At 29.4% G+C, this 17946-nt stretch overlaps 1 protein-coding gene across 1 annotated transcript; it reads left to right on the forward strand.

The window, feature by feature from the left end:
- Nucleotides 1-10702: 10702 nt before the first annotated feature.
- LOC133673420 (developmentally-regulated G-protein 3) lies at nt 10703-17593 on the forward strand. The gene is made up of 10 exons (XM_062094206.1): nt 10703-10940; nt 11025-11078; nt 11180-11353; nt 12450-12521; nt 12774-12833; nt 14277-14386; nt 15247-15546; nt 16307-16498; nt 17010-17061; nt 17206-17593. Exons 1-10 carry the CDS (start codon nt 10899-10901, stop codon nt 17254-17256), a joined length of 1107 nt encoding a protein of 368 aa, XP_061950190.1. The 5' UTR covers nt 10703-10898; the 3' UTR covers nt 17257-17593.
- The last annotated feature ends 353 nt before the right edge of the window (nt 17594-17946 follow it).

Genomic DNA, 17946 nt, shown 5'->3' on the forward strand with positions numbered 1-17946 from the left:
AATGAGATGAGACTATGGAATTCTACCGAACACAAAACTATGAACTATTAATTATAATGTCATTGCTGCAGTGGTGGATAAAATAGATCAGAAATATATAATAGGGTCATCAGGAATTAAATATATGCAAGTAAACTTTGCATTTAAATACCATACTACTACTTTAAATATACACACAAATACAATAGTTTGTTTTTATTATAATTACTCCTTTTTCACTATAAACTTTTTCGTTATGGTTAATAAAATATTGTTTAGAAACGCGTGCAAATCGCGTTTTAAAAAATTTTAATTTTTTTAATTAAAATTTAATATGATTTGTATGTTTTGGATCGTTTTGATGTGCTGATATCAAAAGTAATTTTTTAAAAATAAAAAAACATTATTGACATGCATTTCAGCATGAAAAGTTATTTGAAAAACAACCATTACCATCCTACCAAACATTATCTAAAATTTCCTATATAAATCCGTCATTACAGCTCGTTCATTACCACACATTTAGCTTTTGCCTAGACAACCTATTATATTTACGCAACTTGTCTCCATCAGAGCGACTTATTTTAATTATTCAAATAATCTCATTCTTGCTATTGCTTTAACCTTTTTCAATGTAGCCTCAACTCATGCGATTAACTAACTTGGTATTTTTTTAAAATTATTAGCCCCGACTCATGCAGGTGAATTAATTATTTTTATAAGTTAATAGCCTCTGTTTATACGGATGACTTTATTATTTCCATAAACCAAGCCAGTTTATTTTTTTAAAAAAATAATTCTATGGCTATGTTTGTTTTTCAAAATTTATTTTTTAAAAATTTACTTTTTAAATTTTACTGTGTTTGTTTGTCATTAGAAAAGTTGGTCAACGGATAACACTTTTCAATCAAAGAAAAATTTGACTTGGTTTCCAGGAAAGTGTTTTCCTGAAAAATTTAGGTGAAAAACACTTTCTGAAAGTTGTGAAAAAATTAGAAATATCATATTATTTGTTGATTATATCAAATTTGGTCCTCAAACTTTTAATTGTTATATATATTTTGTTTTGAATATTTATTTTTCAATTTCATCTCTTAAAATTTAATTTTTATATTAACTTTGGTATTCATTTTTATAATTGTTATTTGCTTTTTCCTTATCATTTTTTTATTGAAATTTTTTATTTATCAAATTTGGTCCTCATTCTTTTGATTGTTGCTTATTTTATTTGAAATAGTTTATGAAATGTTAATTATTATTATTTTAATTTCTTCATCTTTTATTGTTTTTAATTTTTAGATTTGATCTTTATTATTTTGATTATCATTTATTTTATTTGAGATAATTTATGAAATTATATATATTTTTTAATTTCATTCTCATTCAAATTTTTAATTTGTAAGATTTATTCCTCATTATTGTAATAAACTTGAGAAAAATAAAACATTAATAAGTTATTTTTCAATTCATTTTCCATTACATAACTAAACACTGAAAAATATTTTCTAACTTATTTATTTTTCAATTTCATCTCTTAAAATTTAATTTTTATATTAACTTTGGTACTCATTTTTATAATTGTTATTTGCTTTTTCCTTATCATTTTTTATTGAAATTTTTTTATTTATCAAATTTGATTCTTATTCTTTTGATTGTTACTTATTTTATTTGAAATAGTTTATGAAATGTTAATTATTATTATTTTAATTTCTTCATCTTTTATTTTTTTTATTTTTTAGATTTGATCTCTATTATTTTGATTATTATTTATTTTATTTGAGATAATTTATGAAATTATATATTTTTTTCAATTTCATTCTCATTTAAATTTTTAATTTGTAAGATTTATTCCTCATTATTTTAATAAACTTGAGAAAAATAAAACATTAATAAGTTATTTTTCAGCTCAGTTTCCATTACATAACTAAACACTGGAACATTAATATGATTTGTATGTTTTGGATCGTTTTGATGTGCTGATGTCAAAAATGATCTTTAAAAAATGAAAAAACATAATTGACATGCATTTCAGCATGAAAAGTTATTTGAAAAACAACCATTACTACCCTGCCAAACATACTCTAAAATTTCCTATATAAATCCGTCATTATAGCTCGTTCATTACCACACATCTAGCTTTTGCCTAGACAGCCTACTACATTTACACAACTTGTCTCCATCGGAGTGACTTACTTTAATTATTCAAATAATCTCATTCTTGCTATTGGTTTAACCTTTCTCAAAGTAGCCTCAGCTCATGCGATTAACTAACTTGATATTTTTTTTAAAATTATTAGCCCTGACTCATGCGGGTGAATTAATTATTTTTATAAGTTAATAGCCTCTACTTATACAGACGACTTAATTATTTTCATAAACCAAGCCAGCTTATTTTTTTCAAAAGATGATTTTATGGCTATGTTTGTTTTCTACAATTTATTTTCTGGAAATTTACTTTTTAAATTTTACTGAGTTTGTTTGCCATTAGAAATTTTAGTCAACGAAAAACATTTTCCAGTCAAAGAAAAATTTGACTTGGTTTCCAGGAAAGTGTTTTCTTGGAAAATTTAGGTGGAAAACACTTTCCGAAAGTTGTGAACAATTTTGAAATGTTATATTATTTGCTGATTATATCAAATTTGATCCTCAAACTTTTGATTGCTATATATATTTTCTTTTGAATATTTATTTTTCAATTTTATCTCTTAAAATTTAATTTTTATATTAACTTTGGTACTCATTTTTATAATTGTTATTTGCTTTTCCCCTATTATTTTTTTATTGAAATTTTTTATCTATCAAATTTGGTCATCATTCTTTTGATTGTTATTTATTTTATTTGAAATAGTTTATGAAATATTAATTATTATTATTTTAATTTCTTCATCTTTTATTTTTTTTATTTGATCTCTATTATTTTGATTATTATTTATTTTATTTGAAATCATTTATGAAATATATATATATATATATTTCAATTTCATTCTCATTCAAATTTTTAATTTATAAGATTTGTTCCTCATTATTTTAATAAACTTGAGAAAAATAAAATATTAATAAGTTATTTTCCAGCTCATTTTCTATTACATAACCAAACACTGAAAAATGTTTTCCAACTTATTTTCCATTACACTACCAAACATCATAAAACAATTCATTTTCCCGGAATTCATTTTCCAAAAGGAAACTACTTTCCAGCAAACAAACGGGACTTATATTCCATTTGAAGACTTATTTCATATGTAAATAGAAATCTTAGAATGACATCACTATTAATAAAAATTTAAGAATTTATAGAAAAATAGAGTAGAAAAAACAAAAATTCCAAGCTTTCTCTCCATGTATGCCCGATGGTTTTTTAAAGGAGAGGGAGAAGGATTTTTCTTTCTAATTATGACAATGTCATTCTTTAATATCCTATATGATATTTTCATCAAATCTCCGATCATTGGTATACTTTATACAAATTCATATTTTTTTTTCTTGGGATTCTAACTAATTTGTTGGGGATTTTTACCTTAATTCATAAAGATTTTCCTCTTGATTTATTATTTGTTAGTTGAGAGTTTCGCAATTCAACACAGAATGTACAACTAACATATAGAGCTTCCTTGAAATCAGACTCAAGAATGATATAAGTGTATTCTAGAGATCAAAAAGTCTCCAAATCAAGCTTAATAATTTGCAATTATGCAACCATTATTTTGGCAAAACTAATAAAACCAAAGAAACAACAAAGTGGCCACCTCTATGTATGATCCTGAAGTTATCTCAGCTCTTTCCTGATTATCCACTAAGCTCCCATCAATGTCAATCTTAGTGTGTGTTTGGTAATATGGTGCAACATGCTTTTCAATAGAAAATATATTAAAATAATATTTTTTTTATATTTTTATAATTTTTAATATCAACACATCAAAACCATAAAGAAAACACTTAAAATCATCAATTTGATGCCTTTCCAAACAAAAAAACATTTTGAAAAGTATAAGCTACCACAATGACAAATGAGTATTTAATTCAATTATGTTATGGAGCATACCAAGAGACAAAATGAGGGATATGATGTTACTACAGTTCGATGAGATAAAAGAGAATGAGAAGGAAGATAAATCATGTCATATAATAAAAAAATGTACATGGTTTGGTAATTTAACATAAGTTGATATGGTTGCAAAGATTATGCCATTACTGGGAGACTATTGCAAGAATAATTCCATCAAACAGTGTCCACACACACATACACCGATTCTAATATTAGTGAGAATATTAATACACCTACAAATACGACAGACAACGAGCCTAAGTAAATCAAATAAACCTAGCTCCCCAAATAAGTCCAGCAATTCTCCTACTTAGATACTAGTTCAACCACTGACAACATGCCATATGCCCCAAACAACATTCATCTCTGTAACTCATGGTGTAAAATCTTTAAGTTAGAAGACCAACTAAAGTTCATATAACTTCAATTTCTTAAGTGTAACAACCTATATCGATATGTACATTGGATTCTTGCTTCCACAAATATTTTTAAGCATTAAATGTCCATCTTTAAACAAATCTCAAATGATGTGGTATCTGATTTGAATATGCTTAGTCTTGAAATATAATGTCAAATTCTTGGCAAGAAAAAATGTACAAATGTAAATTTTTAGCTTTAGATTGCAAGACAATTTTCAGATGGAAAATGTGTGAATTACAATTTTTTTTTGTTTCAAGAACAGTTATTACCTATTGAGTCAGCTTTCTAGCATAACTTGAACTACTTTAATAAAAAGTCTAAAATACACTTAAGCTTATGCTCAAGACTTTTCAATTCAAGCTTTTCTACCACATTGCTCCACAATGTCTTTAACTAGCTTGCTTTCCTTATAGTTATTAATCTCATGTCCTTTTATCTCCAAAGTTCAATTCTCATCATTTAATTGTTTTCTACATTCAATAAATAAAAACATACCAAAATAAATACAAATAATAATGAAAATTGGAAACATCACACATTAAATGATGCACAAAATATATGAATAGAACATATCAAAATAACATACATCAATATTTCTACTTCTGACTATTTTTTTATTATGATCATTCTAAAAATAAAATTCAAAATTTTCATCTTTGTAACCAATATAGAAATAAGTTTATTGGGAGCATCAAAGTTAATATGAACATAAGAGACATAATAAAAAAAAAAGAGAAAGTTTTATCTTTTTTCCTTTCCACACTTTCTCATGTAATTTGTATTCTAAATGAACAAATGACTTGGAATTTATCAAGTGATACTACATCAACCTAAAATAAATAAGGTAACCTAGAATACAATCTCATACTTTTAGCCTGTTTATTAGTGGTCATGTGTATACACTCAATAACATCATTCTATTATGGTGTAATTGGAACGATCTTCTCCCTATTAATGCCATTTGCATCACAATACTTCTTAACATCCCTATCAATATATTTTTCTCCATTATTAGACCTGAAAGATTCTATCTTGATGTCTATTTCTATATTAACCATAACATTTTCATTTTTTTTAATAGCTCCAACACATCAAACTTATTTTTTTTAAAAAAAAATAAACCAATCCCATTGTACTCATCAATGAAGGTAATACTAAGAATATCTTAGAGATGTAACTAGAAAAGGCCTTTATAAATTAGTATGTACCGTTTTTATATTTCTTGACCTTAAAGTTTTGCCACCCTTTAAGAAATCAATTTTTTTTATACTTTCTTACGATATAACTCACACATATCTAGATCAACTAATTTTAGTTCTAGTAACTTTTCTTTGAAGAAAAAAGTAATTTCATCCTTTTTTGACTAATATGATCATTTCTAAAAAGAAAAATCTACTTCAACTGATATGTCCTTTGACTTTTGTAGTTGAAATTTTATCATTTGATCTTGAGATCATAAATAAAGTATTGATTTTCTTACAATGAGCTAAGATTATATTTCATTTTGTAAGTTTCTATATGCGTCTCAAAAAACTTATTGAATGACTATTATCATCAATTTATCATGGAAAAATCAAAATCTTTTTTAATTCGAAAATATGTCTCACTTTTTATAATTTTCATACAGAGCCATTCAACAACTTGATTTACACATCTTTTAAAACCACTATATTAAATGCTTCTCTATTAGTTCACTTCATTGTACTATAATAATTGGAAATAAAATTTTGGATGATTTCTTGGTGTAAAGTGGTATGAAATGAAGCATTTGAATCTAAAACAAAATCATCAACTAGATTATGAACATCAAGAATTAAAGCATCATGTACTTCCTCATATCAACATTTATATAGCCACCATTCATATTTTTTTTAAGGTTTATGTAATCCCTTATGAAGTGATCAGATTTTCTATAATTTCAATAGTCACCATGCTTCTTGGATTTAACCTACTTTTACTTCTATTTCTATATTTTGATTTGTTCCTATTTGAGTTTCTATTTTGTTCTTTGTCTTAAGTATCGACATTAAGGACAAAACTAAAACTCAATGTCTCACTAGATTCTTTTTTGTGCATTTCTTTAGTTAAAATCAACTTATAAACATTATCATATTTTAACTTAGTTTTTTTTATTTGACAAAATACCTATTCTCATAGCCTCCTAATTATTTGATCACGAATCCAACAAAATCAATGCTCTAATCTCATCAACAAACTTAATTTTAATAGATTATAATTGGTTTATGATAGTATTGAAATTATTAAAGTGTTGGGTAATAAACATTTTTTTTTTCCATTTTCATATTGAACAACTTTTTCATCAGATATACCTTGTTATTCATTGGCAACTTTTCATTACATGCCAGACAAGGATGCCATCAACTCTATATTGATCTTTTATTTAATAATAATATGTGCAACTGATCTTAATAGGATTAATCAAACAACACCTTAAAATTCTCTGTCAAGAAGTTTTTATTTTGTTTCTTCCATCTTATATGGCTTCTTATTTAATATATAAAGATGAATTCTCATAAGTATAATCATTAACCCATATCCTTTAATATCCAAAATATGTATCATAAAATTCTCAATTCCAAACAAATTTATTTTTTATTCGGCCATCACTCCCACTTAAACCCAACAAGAATTTGATATTGGTTGTTTGGCTATAATTATAAAATCAAAAAAGAATTAGAAGGAAGGTAAATCAAGCACACACAACATAAAATTTATATGGTTTAACATTTAGCAAATATCCATAGAGTTGAAGTGATTTTACTATTACTGGGAGAATGTTACAATAATAATTATGTTAGACAACTAACCCTCATGTTAGTGAGAATATAAATACACCCACAAATGGTTCGGACAATAAGCCCAAGTAAATTAAAGAAATCATGCTCCACAAACAAGGCCAACATATGATAAAAAAAAGTTTTTATATCAACATCAAAGACAATTTTGTAATCCTCTAACAAAGAGTGAAGTTTAATTAGAATCCTAAACAAAGCTAGAAGTATACTATTATGAAAAATGCTTTTATTCCTAGAATACCAAATAAGACCATGGAATGATTATATATCTAATTTCAAGTGAGTTTGTCTTTGCATATTTTTTTTCATATACATGCACGTGAAATAAGATGATTATATCGTAATTTATGTCAACTTTATTCGGTAATTCCATGATGTGGATTAACATTATCCTCTTTTAAATTAAACATCATCAATTTTGTAAATCTTGATATTGAACATCCTATGAGAAAAAAAACACATTCCATTATGACATTATTGATGTAAATGGTTTAATTTTCCAAGAGATTTAATAAAATGTTTTTTGTACTAGATAATTTGTTGTTCTTATTCTAGGACAAAGTGAACAAACATTTTAGATACAAACTTGTTTGACAATGAAAATGTTTATTTTTGTCTCACCTTGAGATAGAAAATGATCAGATATTTGTACCTTCACTAAAGGAGGTAAAAAAGAATGCATGTACTTGTTTGTTTCAATAATACTATTTTGAAAATCTCATAATTCCCAACTCTAGTCTATTATTAGATTTTAACCATTAATTTCAAACAAGTGAATCTTCATCATTGGATTTGAAAAATAAAATTTATAAAAAATCATAAAAATAGAAAAAAATATTAAGAAAGATAGGGAGAAGAGAGATTAGCAAGAGGAATTTAAAATGATAATTAAAGAGCCTTAGAATAAATAAAATAGTGAAATAAAAAATAATTTAATGTTTAAAATATTTTATATAAAGATAAAATAACACAAGGATAAAGAAGATTATCTTTTCATTTTGTATTTTTTTATGCCACCATCAACCATACATAATACAAAAAGATAATTATTATATCTTGTACATTACTACCAATCAACCTATTATAATTCCAACCCCATCTCTAATTATGTCTTAATCCTTTTGATTTGAAATAACATCTAAATGATATCTTTTTTTTTTGTTAATCTTGGATGTCCGAGTCAATTTACATGCACCTCAACTAATTTTTCAAGGCCCTAAAGTTAACGACTATGTAAATCTCCAGTAGCACATAACGCTGTCATAGCCATGCACCCTGTCAGATCTTGATCTTATAGTATGTTCACAAGACATACATTTGAGGATTTTATTGTGTTAGTAAGGAGATTAGTTTTGCAAGGCAAGTGATTTTGGTGAAAAATATTAGTTTAGCTACTTAATAAGGTTAGCATTATTCATAATAAAACATAGTTTGAAAAATCCTTTGACTTCAACAAGAAAAAACAAAAACAATAAATTCTACTAAAAAATTATTTAGTATTATAATACCGGTTATTTTTTAAAATATTTTTTACTTGAAAATACATCAAAATAATATTAATGTCATTAAAAATTGACTTCCATCGTAGATAATATGAATTGCTCTGTACAATATTTTATGAATTCTATAACAATGCTCCTTCTTGTTTCTTTTTTTTTTTAGAAAATTCAATGATAGTTTTGATATTGAGATAAAACATGAGTCATGCTTTATATTAGACACAGAAATAGTCATTGATAAATTAAAGAGTTAATTATAAAATCAATGTCTCAGATTTGATTTTTTTTAATAATTGAGTATGAGTACTTTTATTTGTTTCAACTCCATTTTGGAAAAAAAATTTTCCTTAAAAAAACACTAGTTTACTTAGTAGTGTCACATGCAAATAAGACAATTTTTATTTTGATAATATTATTAAATCATACTTATCAAGTTATTCTTAAAACCTCATGACATGATGTTTTATCTAACACATGTTTTAAATTAAATCATATGATAATTATTTTAATATGATCTAATCTATTTAATTGGTCTAACTCGAATAATCGGTAAAATTTATAATTTGATTTTAAAAAAAAATTCAAAATGATATATTTTTTTAAAAAATATTAAGACGAAGACATATTGAATTGATCTGACCTTCACGACTTAACTTGTCAAACTTGCAACCTGGGTCATAGATTCTTTTGGGTTTAATAACTATGTTTTTTAAAATTATTTTTTTGCTTCGACAAAACCCAGACAACTTGATGGATTCAAAGACAACCTGAATAACTAGTAAAAATATGATTTGACTTTAAAAAAACTTAAAGATATCTTTTTTCTTATATTAAAACAACGATTTATTGGATTGACTAAGATTTTGTGGTTTAACCCGTCAAATTAGTAACTTCAGTTTTATATATATATATATATATATATATAATATTGTATTGCAAGATATCATTGTAATTGATATATTAGTGGATATTGTTTTAGTTTATTTTAGTAATAAATTGTTAAAGGATAAAATTTTAATAAACTAATAAAAAATCAAAACAAAGAAAAAAATAGACCGGCTTGCAATGTTAACATGAACAGTGCAGGTGATTTCACCTGTATTTGTAATTGTAGGCCCGTTTGTTTATTGGAAAGTAGTTTTTTTTTAAAGTGATTTTCTTGAAAAGTAAATTCCTGAAAAGTAAATTATTTTCTGATATTTGGTAGTGTCATGAAAAATAAGTTGAAAAATATTTTTCAGTGTTTGGTTATGTTATGGAAAATGAGTTGGAAAATAGCTTATTAATGTTTTATTTTTTTTCAAGTTTATTAAAATAATAAGGAACAAATCTTACAAATTAAAAAGTTGAATGAAAATGAAATTGAAAAAAAATAATTTTATAAATTATATCAAATAATATAAATTACAATCAAAAGAATGATGATCAAATTAGATAGATAAAAAATTTCAATTAAAAAAATGATAAGAGAAAAGCAAATAACAATCATAAAAATAAGGAACAAGTTAATATAAAAATCAAACTAAATCAAATTTTAAGGGATGAAATTGAAAAAAAAAAGATTCAAATAAAATATATATCAATCAAAATTTTGAGGGCTAAATTTGATATAATCAGCAAATAATATGATATTTTTAAATTTTTTACAACTTTTAAAAAATGTTTTCCGCTCAAAATAAAAAGAAAATATTTTCCTGGAAATCAAGTCAAATTTTTCTTTGACTGGAAATTATTTTTTGTTGATCAACTTTTCTAATAGCAAACAAACATAAAAATTTTTATGAAAAACTACTTTTCAGACAAACAAACACCCCTGTAATTTGCAAATTTTTTTTTTTGTAAAAATGCTACCTCGTCAAATTTGGTACATAGCGTAACGGGTCGGTTAAAGAAACGGGCTCCAAGGCTTCAGCAGCCCAGCATCGAAGGAAGAAAAAGGGCCGCAGCAGCCATTGCAAAACCCACAAAACAAAACCCCTCCTCCGTTCTCTCGAGTACCTTCTCCTTCTCCACTAAACGCTATCGCCGCTGCTCTCTCCGATTCACCACACTCACTCACCTGCCAAAATCTTAATCGTCAGTACATCCTGATTTGAAAAGGACGCCAACGCTTTTCGTTTCTCTCTAAGCTTCAAAGAAATGTCGACTGTAATGCAGAAAATCAAAGACATCGAAGATGAGGTAGTTTTTTATTTGGAAAAATATTTTGTTTTTTCCCCTCCATTTCTCAATTTCTTCTGACGTGAATTTTATTCTCTTTTGCAGATGGCAAGGACTCAAAAAAACAAGGCTACAGCTCACCATCTCGGCCTGCTCAAGGTATCTGCTTTTATTTATTTAACGATTATTAACTAATAATTAAATGAATTATCGTGTATGAAATAACTCATTCAACGGCGTTCGCTATATGGTAATTATAGGCAAAACTTGCAAAGCTACGAAGGGAACTTCTTGAGCCATCGGCGAAAGGAGGTGGTGGTGCTGGTCAAGGTTTTGACGTTACTAAAAGTGGAGATGCTAGAGTTGGTCTTGTGGGTTTTCCTTCGGTTGGGAAATCCACTCTTCTAAATAAATTAACAGGGACATTTTCGGAGGTATGCCCTGTTTTTTCTTTTGTTCACGCTGGCTCTTTCGCATCTTGTTTGAAATGCAAGTGTGCAAATAATACCTGATATATGCTTATTAGAGCATGGCTATTATCCATTGTCAAGCGTAGTGTTACCTTGAGGCATCAAGGCTAACGAAGGTACCACTTCAGTGCCTTAATTGCCTACAGAAAAGGCAGTTCAGTAAGGCGGTAATGGATAATTTATACTGATTATAGCACCTTGGGACTTTTCTTGAGTATTTTTTTATGGGCTTCCTTTCTGTTAAGTATTATATAAGCACACTTGTTTTATATATATATATATATATATATATATAATTTTTTATGCATATACAATTAGTTATTAAATCAACACGTCACTTTACCAACTCGAGGGAGCACTATCAAGCCTTGTTGCCTCAAGTGCTTTCTCCTTGTAACAACAATGATGAAGCAGTGTGTTTTGCTTTGTTTAAAATGCAGACATGAATGTATGTTGATTGGACCTGCAGTGCTGGATATCTGTTATTCATATCTCTTTGATGAAGGGTTGGCTTAACAGTCTTACACGTCTCTCATATTTTGCCCCCCCCCCCCCCCCCCCTGTTTTTGATTTGTTGGGGATGGGATTCAATAAGGGAGGATTCACTGCTTATTTATAGTAAAACCTTCTGTTTTTGCATAGATATGTCTTGAATTTAAACTCCCATTTGGTTCTTATGTGATTTGGGATTTCAAGCATTTCTTTTCGAGGATTTTTGGTTTCCTTATCTTTTCAGTTGAATGTTAAATCTTTATATTGTATGAAGACTTATGATCTCTGTAAAACTCATTATAGATTTGCATTCCATGGAAGAGAGCATTAGAGGGTTTTAGAGAGGGAGCGTGTAGGCAGGGTCTGGGTATGTTAGAGGCACTGCAGCTTCTAATTGCCTAATTTACATGGTGATTTTTCACTGTTTCAGTCTTTGTCAATTAACTGAATAACTTGAATCATTAATATGTTCCTTTCTCTGTCTTCTTTTTTGGTAAAGCAAGCTTATATTAAGTTCATATACAACATGCTCAGAAGGCTGATTTTTTTCAAACTTTATGGATTATAGGTTGCTTCCTATGAGTTTACCACCCTGACTTGCATCCCTGGAGTGATCGTTTATAAAGGAGCTAAAATTCAGGTAATATTAGCTGCAAAATCTTTTTAGGTTTTCACTACCTTTATGAGATATTGATGGTTTTTCTTTCTTTTTTTTTTTGAAATGATCTGGATTTGAATGCTTGTCCTCAGGTTTCAGAATGGTTTTACATACCACTTCAGTGTCCCAATTTGTGCATGAAATGATAATTTAAAATTGCCTTCGATGTACTAGCTCCTTTTTTTTCTCTAAATATACATTAGCTCTTAATGCTTCTTCTCTTATGATTTGCAGTTGTTGGATCTCCCTGGTATCATCGAGGGTGCTAAGGATGGAAAAGGTCGAGGAAGGCAGGTAGATCATGACATGTTGTTTAGCATAGCTTTAATTTTTTTCCTGTTTTTGAATATTGATATAGTAGTCTAATGTCCAGGTCTTCATTAATGAGTAATGATCTTTGTCCATAAAATATAGTTAATACATGACATTTGTTATTTATATGAAGTTAAGATATCATTTTCTGCTTTTACTCTTTTATCTTTTGGCCAACTGCCTCTTTTAGGTGGAACCATTTTTGACAAGCTCAATGCATCCTTTAGTGCTATGATTCCAAACTGTAATGGAGTGAGGTTGTGAGGGAACTAGGACATCTTCAGCTAGTTAGTTTGGTGAATTTCAGGCCATGCGCTGCCTAATTGTTTCTATTGGTTTTCTGTAAAATTATGTCTTGCTTGGAGTGCATTTATGGTTCATTATCGAATTGATAGTGTGGATTTGGTGGCCAGTAAATGCTTGAATGTCAGAGTAATGAATACTAAAGTTTTTGGGGTTATGTGTACCTGGACATAGAAGGGCTAACAACCTCTACCTTAGAGAGTTCTTGCTTCATGAATGGAGAGAATTCTGTTTGGTTCTAAAAGAAAGTTTTTTTTTTTAATGAAATTCCTTGGAAGGATTAGGCAACAAGACCATTGTGTGATACTCATTATGGGCATGGATGTGCTCAGTAACATGATTCTGGAGACTACCAAGATGACATTAAATTTATTTTTGAAGGTTTAGGCTATATCTCAAATGGACACCAGAAGTGTGTGGTATGTGTTGGATGCTGGAAAAAAGGATATGGTTGTAGGATATTTGTTGAAGCACTGGCAACTGTAATCTCACCTGGAAAGTGAGATCTAGAGACTTGGGCACCAAATTTATCCACTGCAGGCATCAAGATCCTCACAGATGTTCTTAAGTGGTTGATATTCTTTCAGCAAATTGGCTTTTTACATTTGGTTGGCCAGTCTCGGTAGCCAGTAGTTTAAGTTTCAAAAATTTCTCCTAGATGGGAAACATTTCTTTGGACCATTGTGCATTTTCATGAATCTTGTACTGGAACACTTTCCTTTGGCCCAAACACCATGGAAAATTATGCTGGTATTTCTTTTTTGTGCTGAAATGCTGATGATATAGAAGTCTTCTTGTGACATTTTAGTGAACATTTACTTAATTAGGGCTATCAAAATACTGATGATATAGAAGTTAGATATGAATGCTCACAGTATGTCATTCTTTGGTTACCTTCTGTGAATGATTCCTTTAGCATTGCGATCACATTTGGCTCACATGCATTATTTATATGTTTGCCCATTTATATCTTTATATTCAATAGTGCTGTCAATTTGATTCAGGTGATCAGTACTGCTAGGACATGCAACTGTATCTTAATTGTCCTCGATGCAATATGCATTATTTATACGTTTGCCCATTTATATCTTTATATTCAATAGTGCTGTCAATTTGAGTCAGGTGATCAGTACTGCTAGGACATGCAACTGTATCTTAATTGTCCTCGATGCAATAAAGCCAATAACTCACAAGCGTCTGATAGAGAAAGAGCTTGAAGGATTTGGCATAAGGTAATGACTAGGTAGTTTAAATTTTATGGTCCTTATTTAATTTGTCTGCCAATGTTTTGTTGGTGCAACTGTATGAAATGTTACTTGGATCTCTTTATTTTTCTTCTTTGTATATTTCTCCTGAAAACATTTGGAGAGCTTGTGCATGCCTCTTAAATCATTTACCATTCGGAAAGAAAGAACAAGGAGATCTAATTTAGTATCAGGAATAACCATTGATCAAGCTCCAATTTTTCGAAACTTCTTTTTGAATGCTAAAAATGTTCCCAGAACCATTAGAATAATATTTTAGCGTTATAGATTGGAAACATATAAAAATTGATTAAGTTCATCTAATTGTAGCTGTTCTGTTTGGCCTTTGTTGCATTTTAAGCCTCATGGACACAATTGCTCAAGTGTTTCTGGATGAAATTTTATTTTTTATCTGATTACAACTGCAGCTTTATAGCCAAAAAAAAAGAAGGTTCCATATGCTCTGTATCATTCAGCCTACTAACAGAATGTTTTGATATTTCCATATCCTAGCATGTTTGCCCTAAAAGCATTTTGAGATGCGTGGTACCTCCTTGATAGACACTTTCTTTGAGTTTCTACTTTATTCTATGTGTGTGTGTATTGAGGAAGGGTCTCACATTTCTTGATATAATATTTCAAAGCTTTTGTTGTGTTGTTCCATGTGTTTATTTTGATGCTTATACCTCATGACTTGACTTGTCTTTTTACATATTTATTCCACAAAATTCAATCTTTCAACATTGCAAACATACAATATTTGTAGGCATGGCTTACACGTTCTCCTTTTATTCTACTCTTAGTGTTTAGTTATTCTATATATCATTCACTATGTTTTCTGGAAACAGGTTAAATAAGGAACCGCCTAATCTGACATTCAGAAAGAAAGATAAAGGTGGAATTAATTTTACATCAACAGTTGCCAACACACACCTTGATCTTGATACTGTGAAGGCAATATGCAGTGAATACAGGATGCACAATGCTGATATTACTCTGAGGTATGATGCAACTGCTGATGACCTCATAGATGTCATTGAGGGGAGTAGAATTTACATGCCTTGCATCTATGTGGTGAACAAAATCGATCAGATTACACTTGAAGAGCTGGAGATTTTGGACAAACTTCCTCACTATTGCCCTGTCAGGTGACTTTTTATTGGCTTGAATTTTCTTATTAGAATTATGGTTAAAAATATGGTCCAACTCTTACCGTACCAATTTTTGTTTAATTTCACATGTGAAGAAAATCTGTCTCATGAATCTGTTTTCAATTATCTGGATTTTGCAACCCTGGCATGAATTTTCTATTGAGATCCCAAGCACATCAATATAGATGTGTTGGGAAGTGTAATCTGAGAATGAACTTTCTCCAGCCATTGTTGCTTGGCTTGGTTGATTGGTCGAGTCTGTTGCCATTGCTTCATCTACATGTGTTCATTGAGCAACTTCGTCCCCCCCCCTCCCTCTCTCGCTTTTTGTGTCCATAGAGGCTGATCTAAACTGCTGGTGTCTTTTTTGTTCTTGTAATTTATTGGATATCTGGCTACAATCCATTTAGTTTTAACTGGTCATCATACAGTTTGTTTTGATTGAAAATTTTCAAAACTGGTAAGCTCTAAAATTCATGAAGATAAAGATTTTCTTTCTTTCTTATGACTTGTTATCTTGAATGCAATTGCTGCAAGGTCTGAAATATTATGTATAGCATGCAATGTAGCTTACACACTGGTCTTTGACTTCATATCCTGCGTGTGCATTATCTCTGATTTATGTTGGTAACATTAGGTGACCTTATGCTTATTTTATTCATTTGCACATTTTGCATGTCAAACAATTCCTGTCCATATTGTTTGTTATTTTTGTTGGTAATTTTGTATAATTTATGTTTTTTTTTATACACTATAGTGCTCACCTGGAATGGAACCTTGATGGTTTGCTGGATAAAGTGTGGGAGTATCTAAATTTAACTCGCATATATACAAAGCCAAAAGGGATGAATCCAGACTATGAGGACCCTGTGATATTGTCATCGAAGAAGCGGACAGTTGAGGACTTCTGTGAACGAATTCACAAGGACATGTTAAAACAATTCAAGTAGTGAGTGTCTCTTGAATTTCTGTTATCTCAAAAGTTGTAGTTTGTGAAAAATTCAAAGCACCAGTCTTTTGCATACAAGAAGCAGTTTCATTCATATGGCCTTGTTATGGTTGGGGCTTATTACCGTGTATCAAACCATGATAGTCGTATTGGACATGCATGAAATAAAAATAAAACTGCTAGCTGGCATGTCTACATCGAAGCATTTGAGTTTCATGGATAGTGCTCTTCACAGTGTCATTTATCCCAGTCAACACCCCCCCCCCCAGTTTAGTTACACGTTAGAAAAGTCAGTTGCTGGTGGCCCTTTCCTCATTCGATCACATCCTTTGCAGATATTATTGGTAAAAATCGATTTATAAATGGGGTTTGATTAGTTTATACCTTTCATTTGCATACATAACAGAAAAGGACTGGTTCACATATCCGATGAATCCATCTTATCTTCTCTTTAAATTTTTTTTCCAATTAACCCCTGTTCATGAAAATTTACTTTTGGTGAATGATATAGTGCTCTGGTATGGGGGTCAAGCGCGAAACACAAACCGCAAAGGGTTGGCAAGGTTTATTCTGAAACCTGATTCAGCATACTTGGTTTTATTTTATTTTTACTTTTGTTCCCCTCTCATTCATCTCCATTCTGTTAGATTTTTTCACTTAATGTTTATGTGCTGTTTAATATTTCGTCATGATTTTTTGCATTTCAGGAACATGAACTGGAGGATGAAGATGTCGTGCAGATTATTAAAAAGGTGTGACCATCAACACCAAGATTTGCAATAGTGCTCCATCGAATTTTCTGCAATATGAAAGCAGTTGTGTGAAAGAGCATCGAATTCTCTGCATTAGTAAGGTAATTGGGTATAAAAAAGCTTGCAGACAGCATGACATGTGTAATTAATCCGTTTTGACGAGGGTTTCGTGTTGTTTCTCGTGACTTAGTCTATAATGGTGTTGTATGCTACCTCTAATGAGATTGAACATAGCAAAGAAAACTAGTTGAGATAATTTGGAGAAATCTTGAGGGAAAGAATTATCTCTCTTGTGAACTTTCTTTAGAGAACTAATCAGACGAATTCATGGAACTTCTGGAAACCTTGGTCGCATAAACTTGTTGAATGTCATGGCAGCATGTGTATTTAAGACTTCCTACTAATCAAACAGGTGCCTCGGTTTGAGCTTTGTTGCCAATGCAATCTTCTGATCTATATACCTGCAAGTACTATTATTAAACCTGGCCCAAGACTGGCTGGAGCAACAACCCGGCAAAATCCGATCGACCCGGCGGGTTGACCCATGACCCGGGTGAACTCAGACGAGACCCGACTTTTTTTTAAATGTGGTTTTTTTTCTATATTTTTTTTTCATATTTTTTTAATTGGTTGGTAATACTTTTTAAAGTTTTCTATATAAATATTAGAAAAATATTTTATTTTTTTAATGTTGGA

The sequence above is a fragment of the Populus nigra genome, chromosome 14, assembly GCF_951802175.1.
Source record: "Populus nigra chromosome 14, ddPopNigr1.1, whole genome shotgun sequence".
Classification (NCBI taxonomy): domain Eukaryota; kingdom Viridiplantae; phylum Streptophyta; class Magnoliopsida; order Malpighiales; family Salicaceae; genus Populus; species Populus nigra.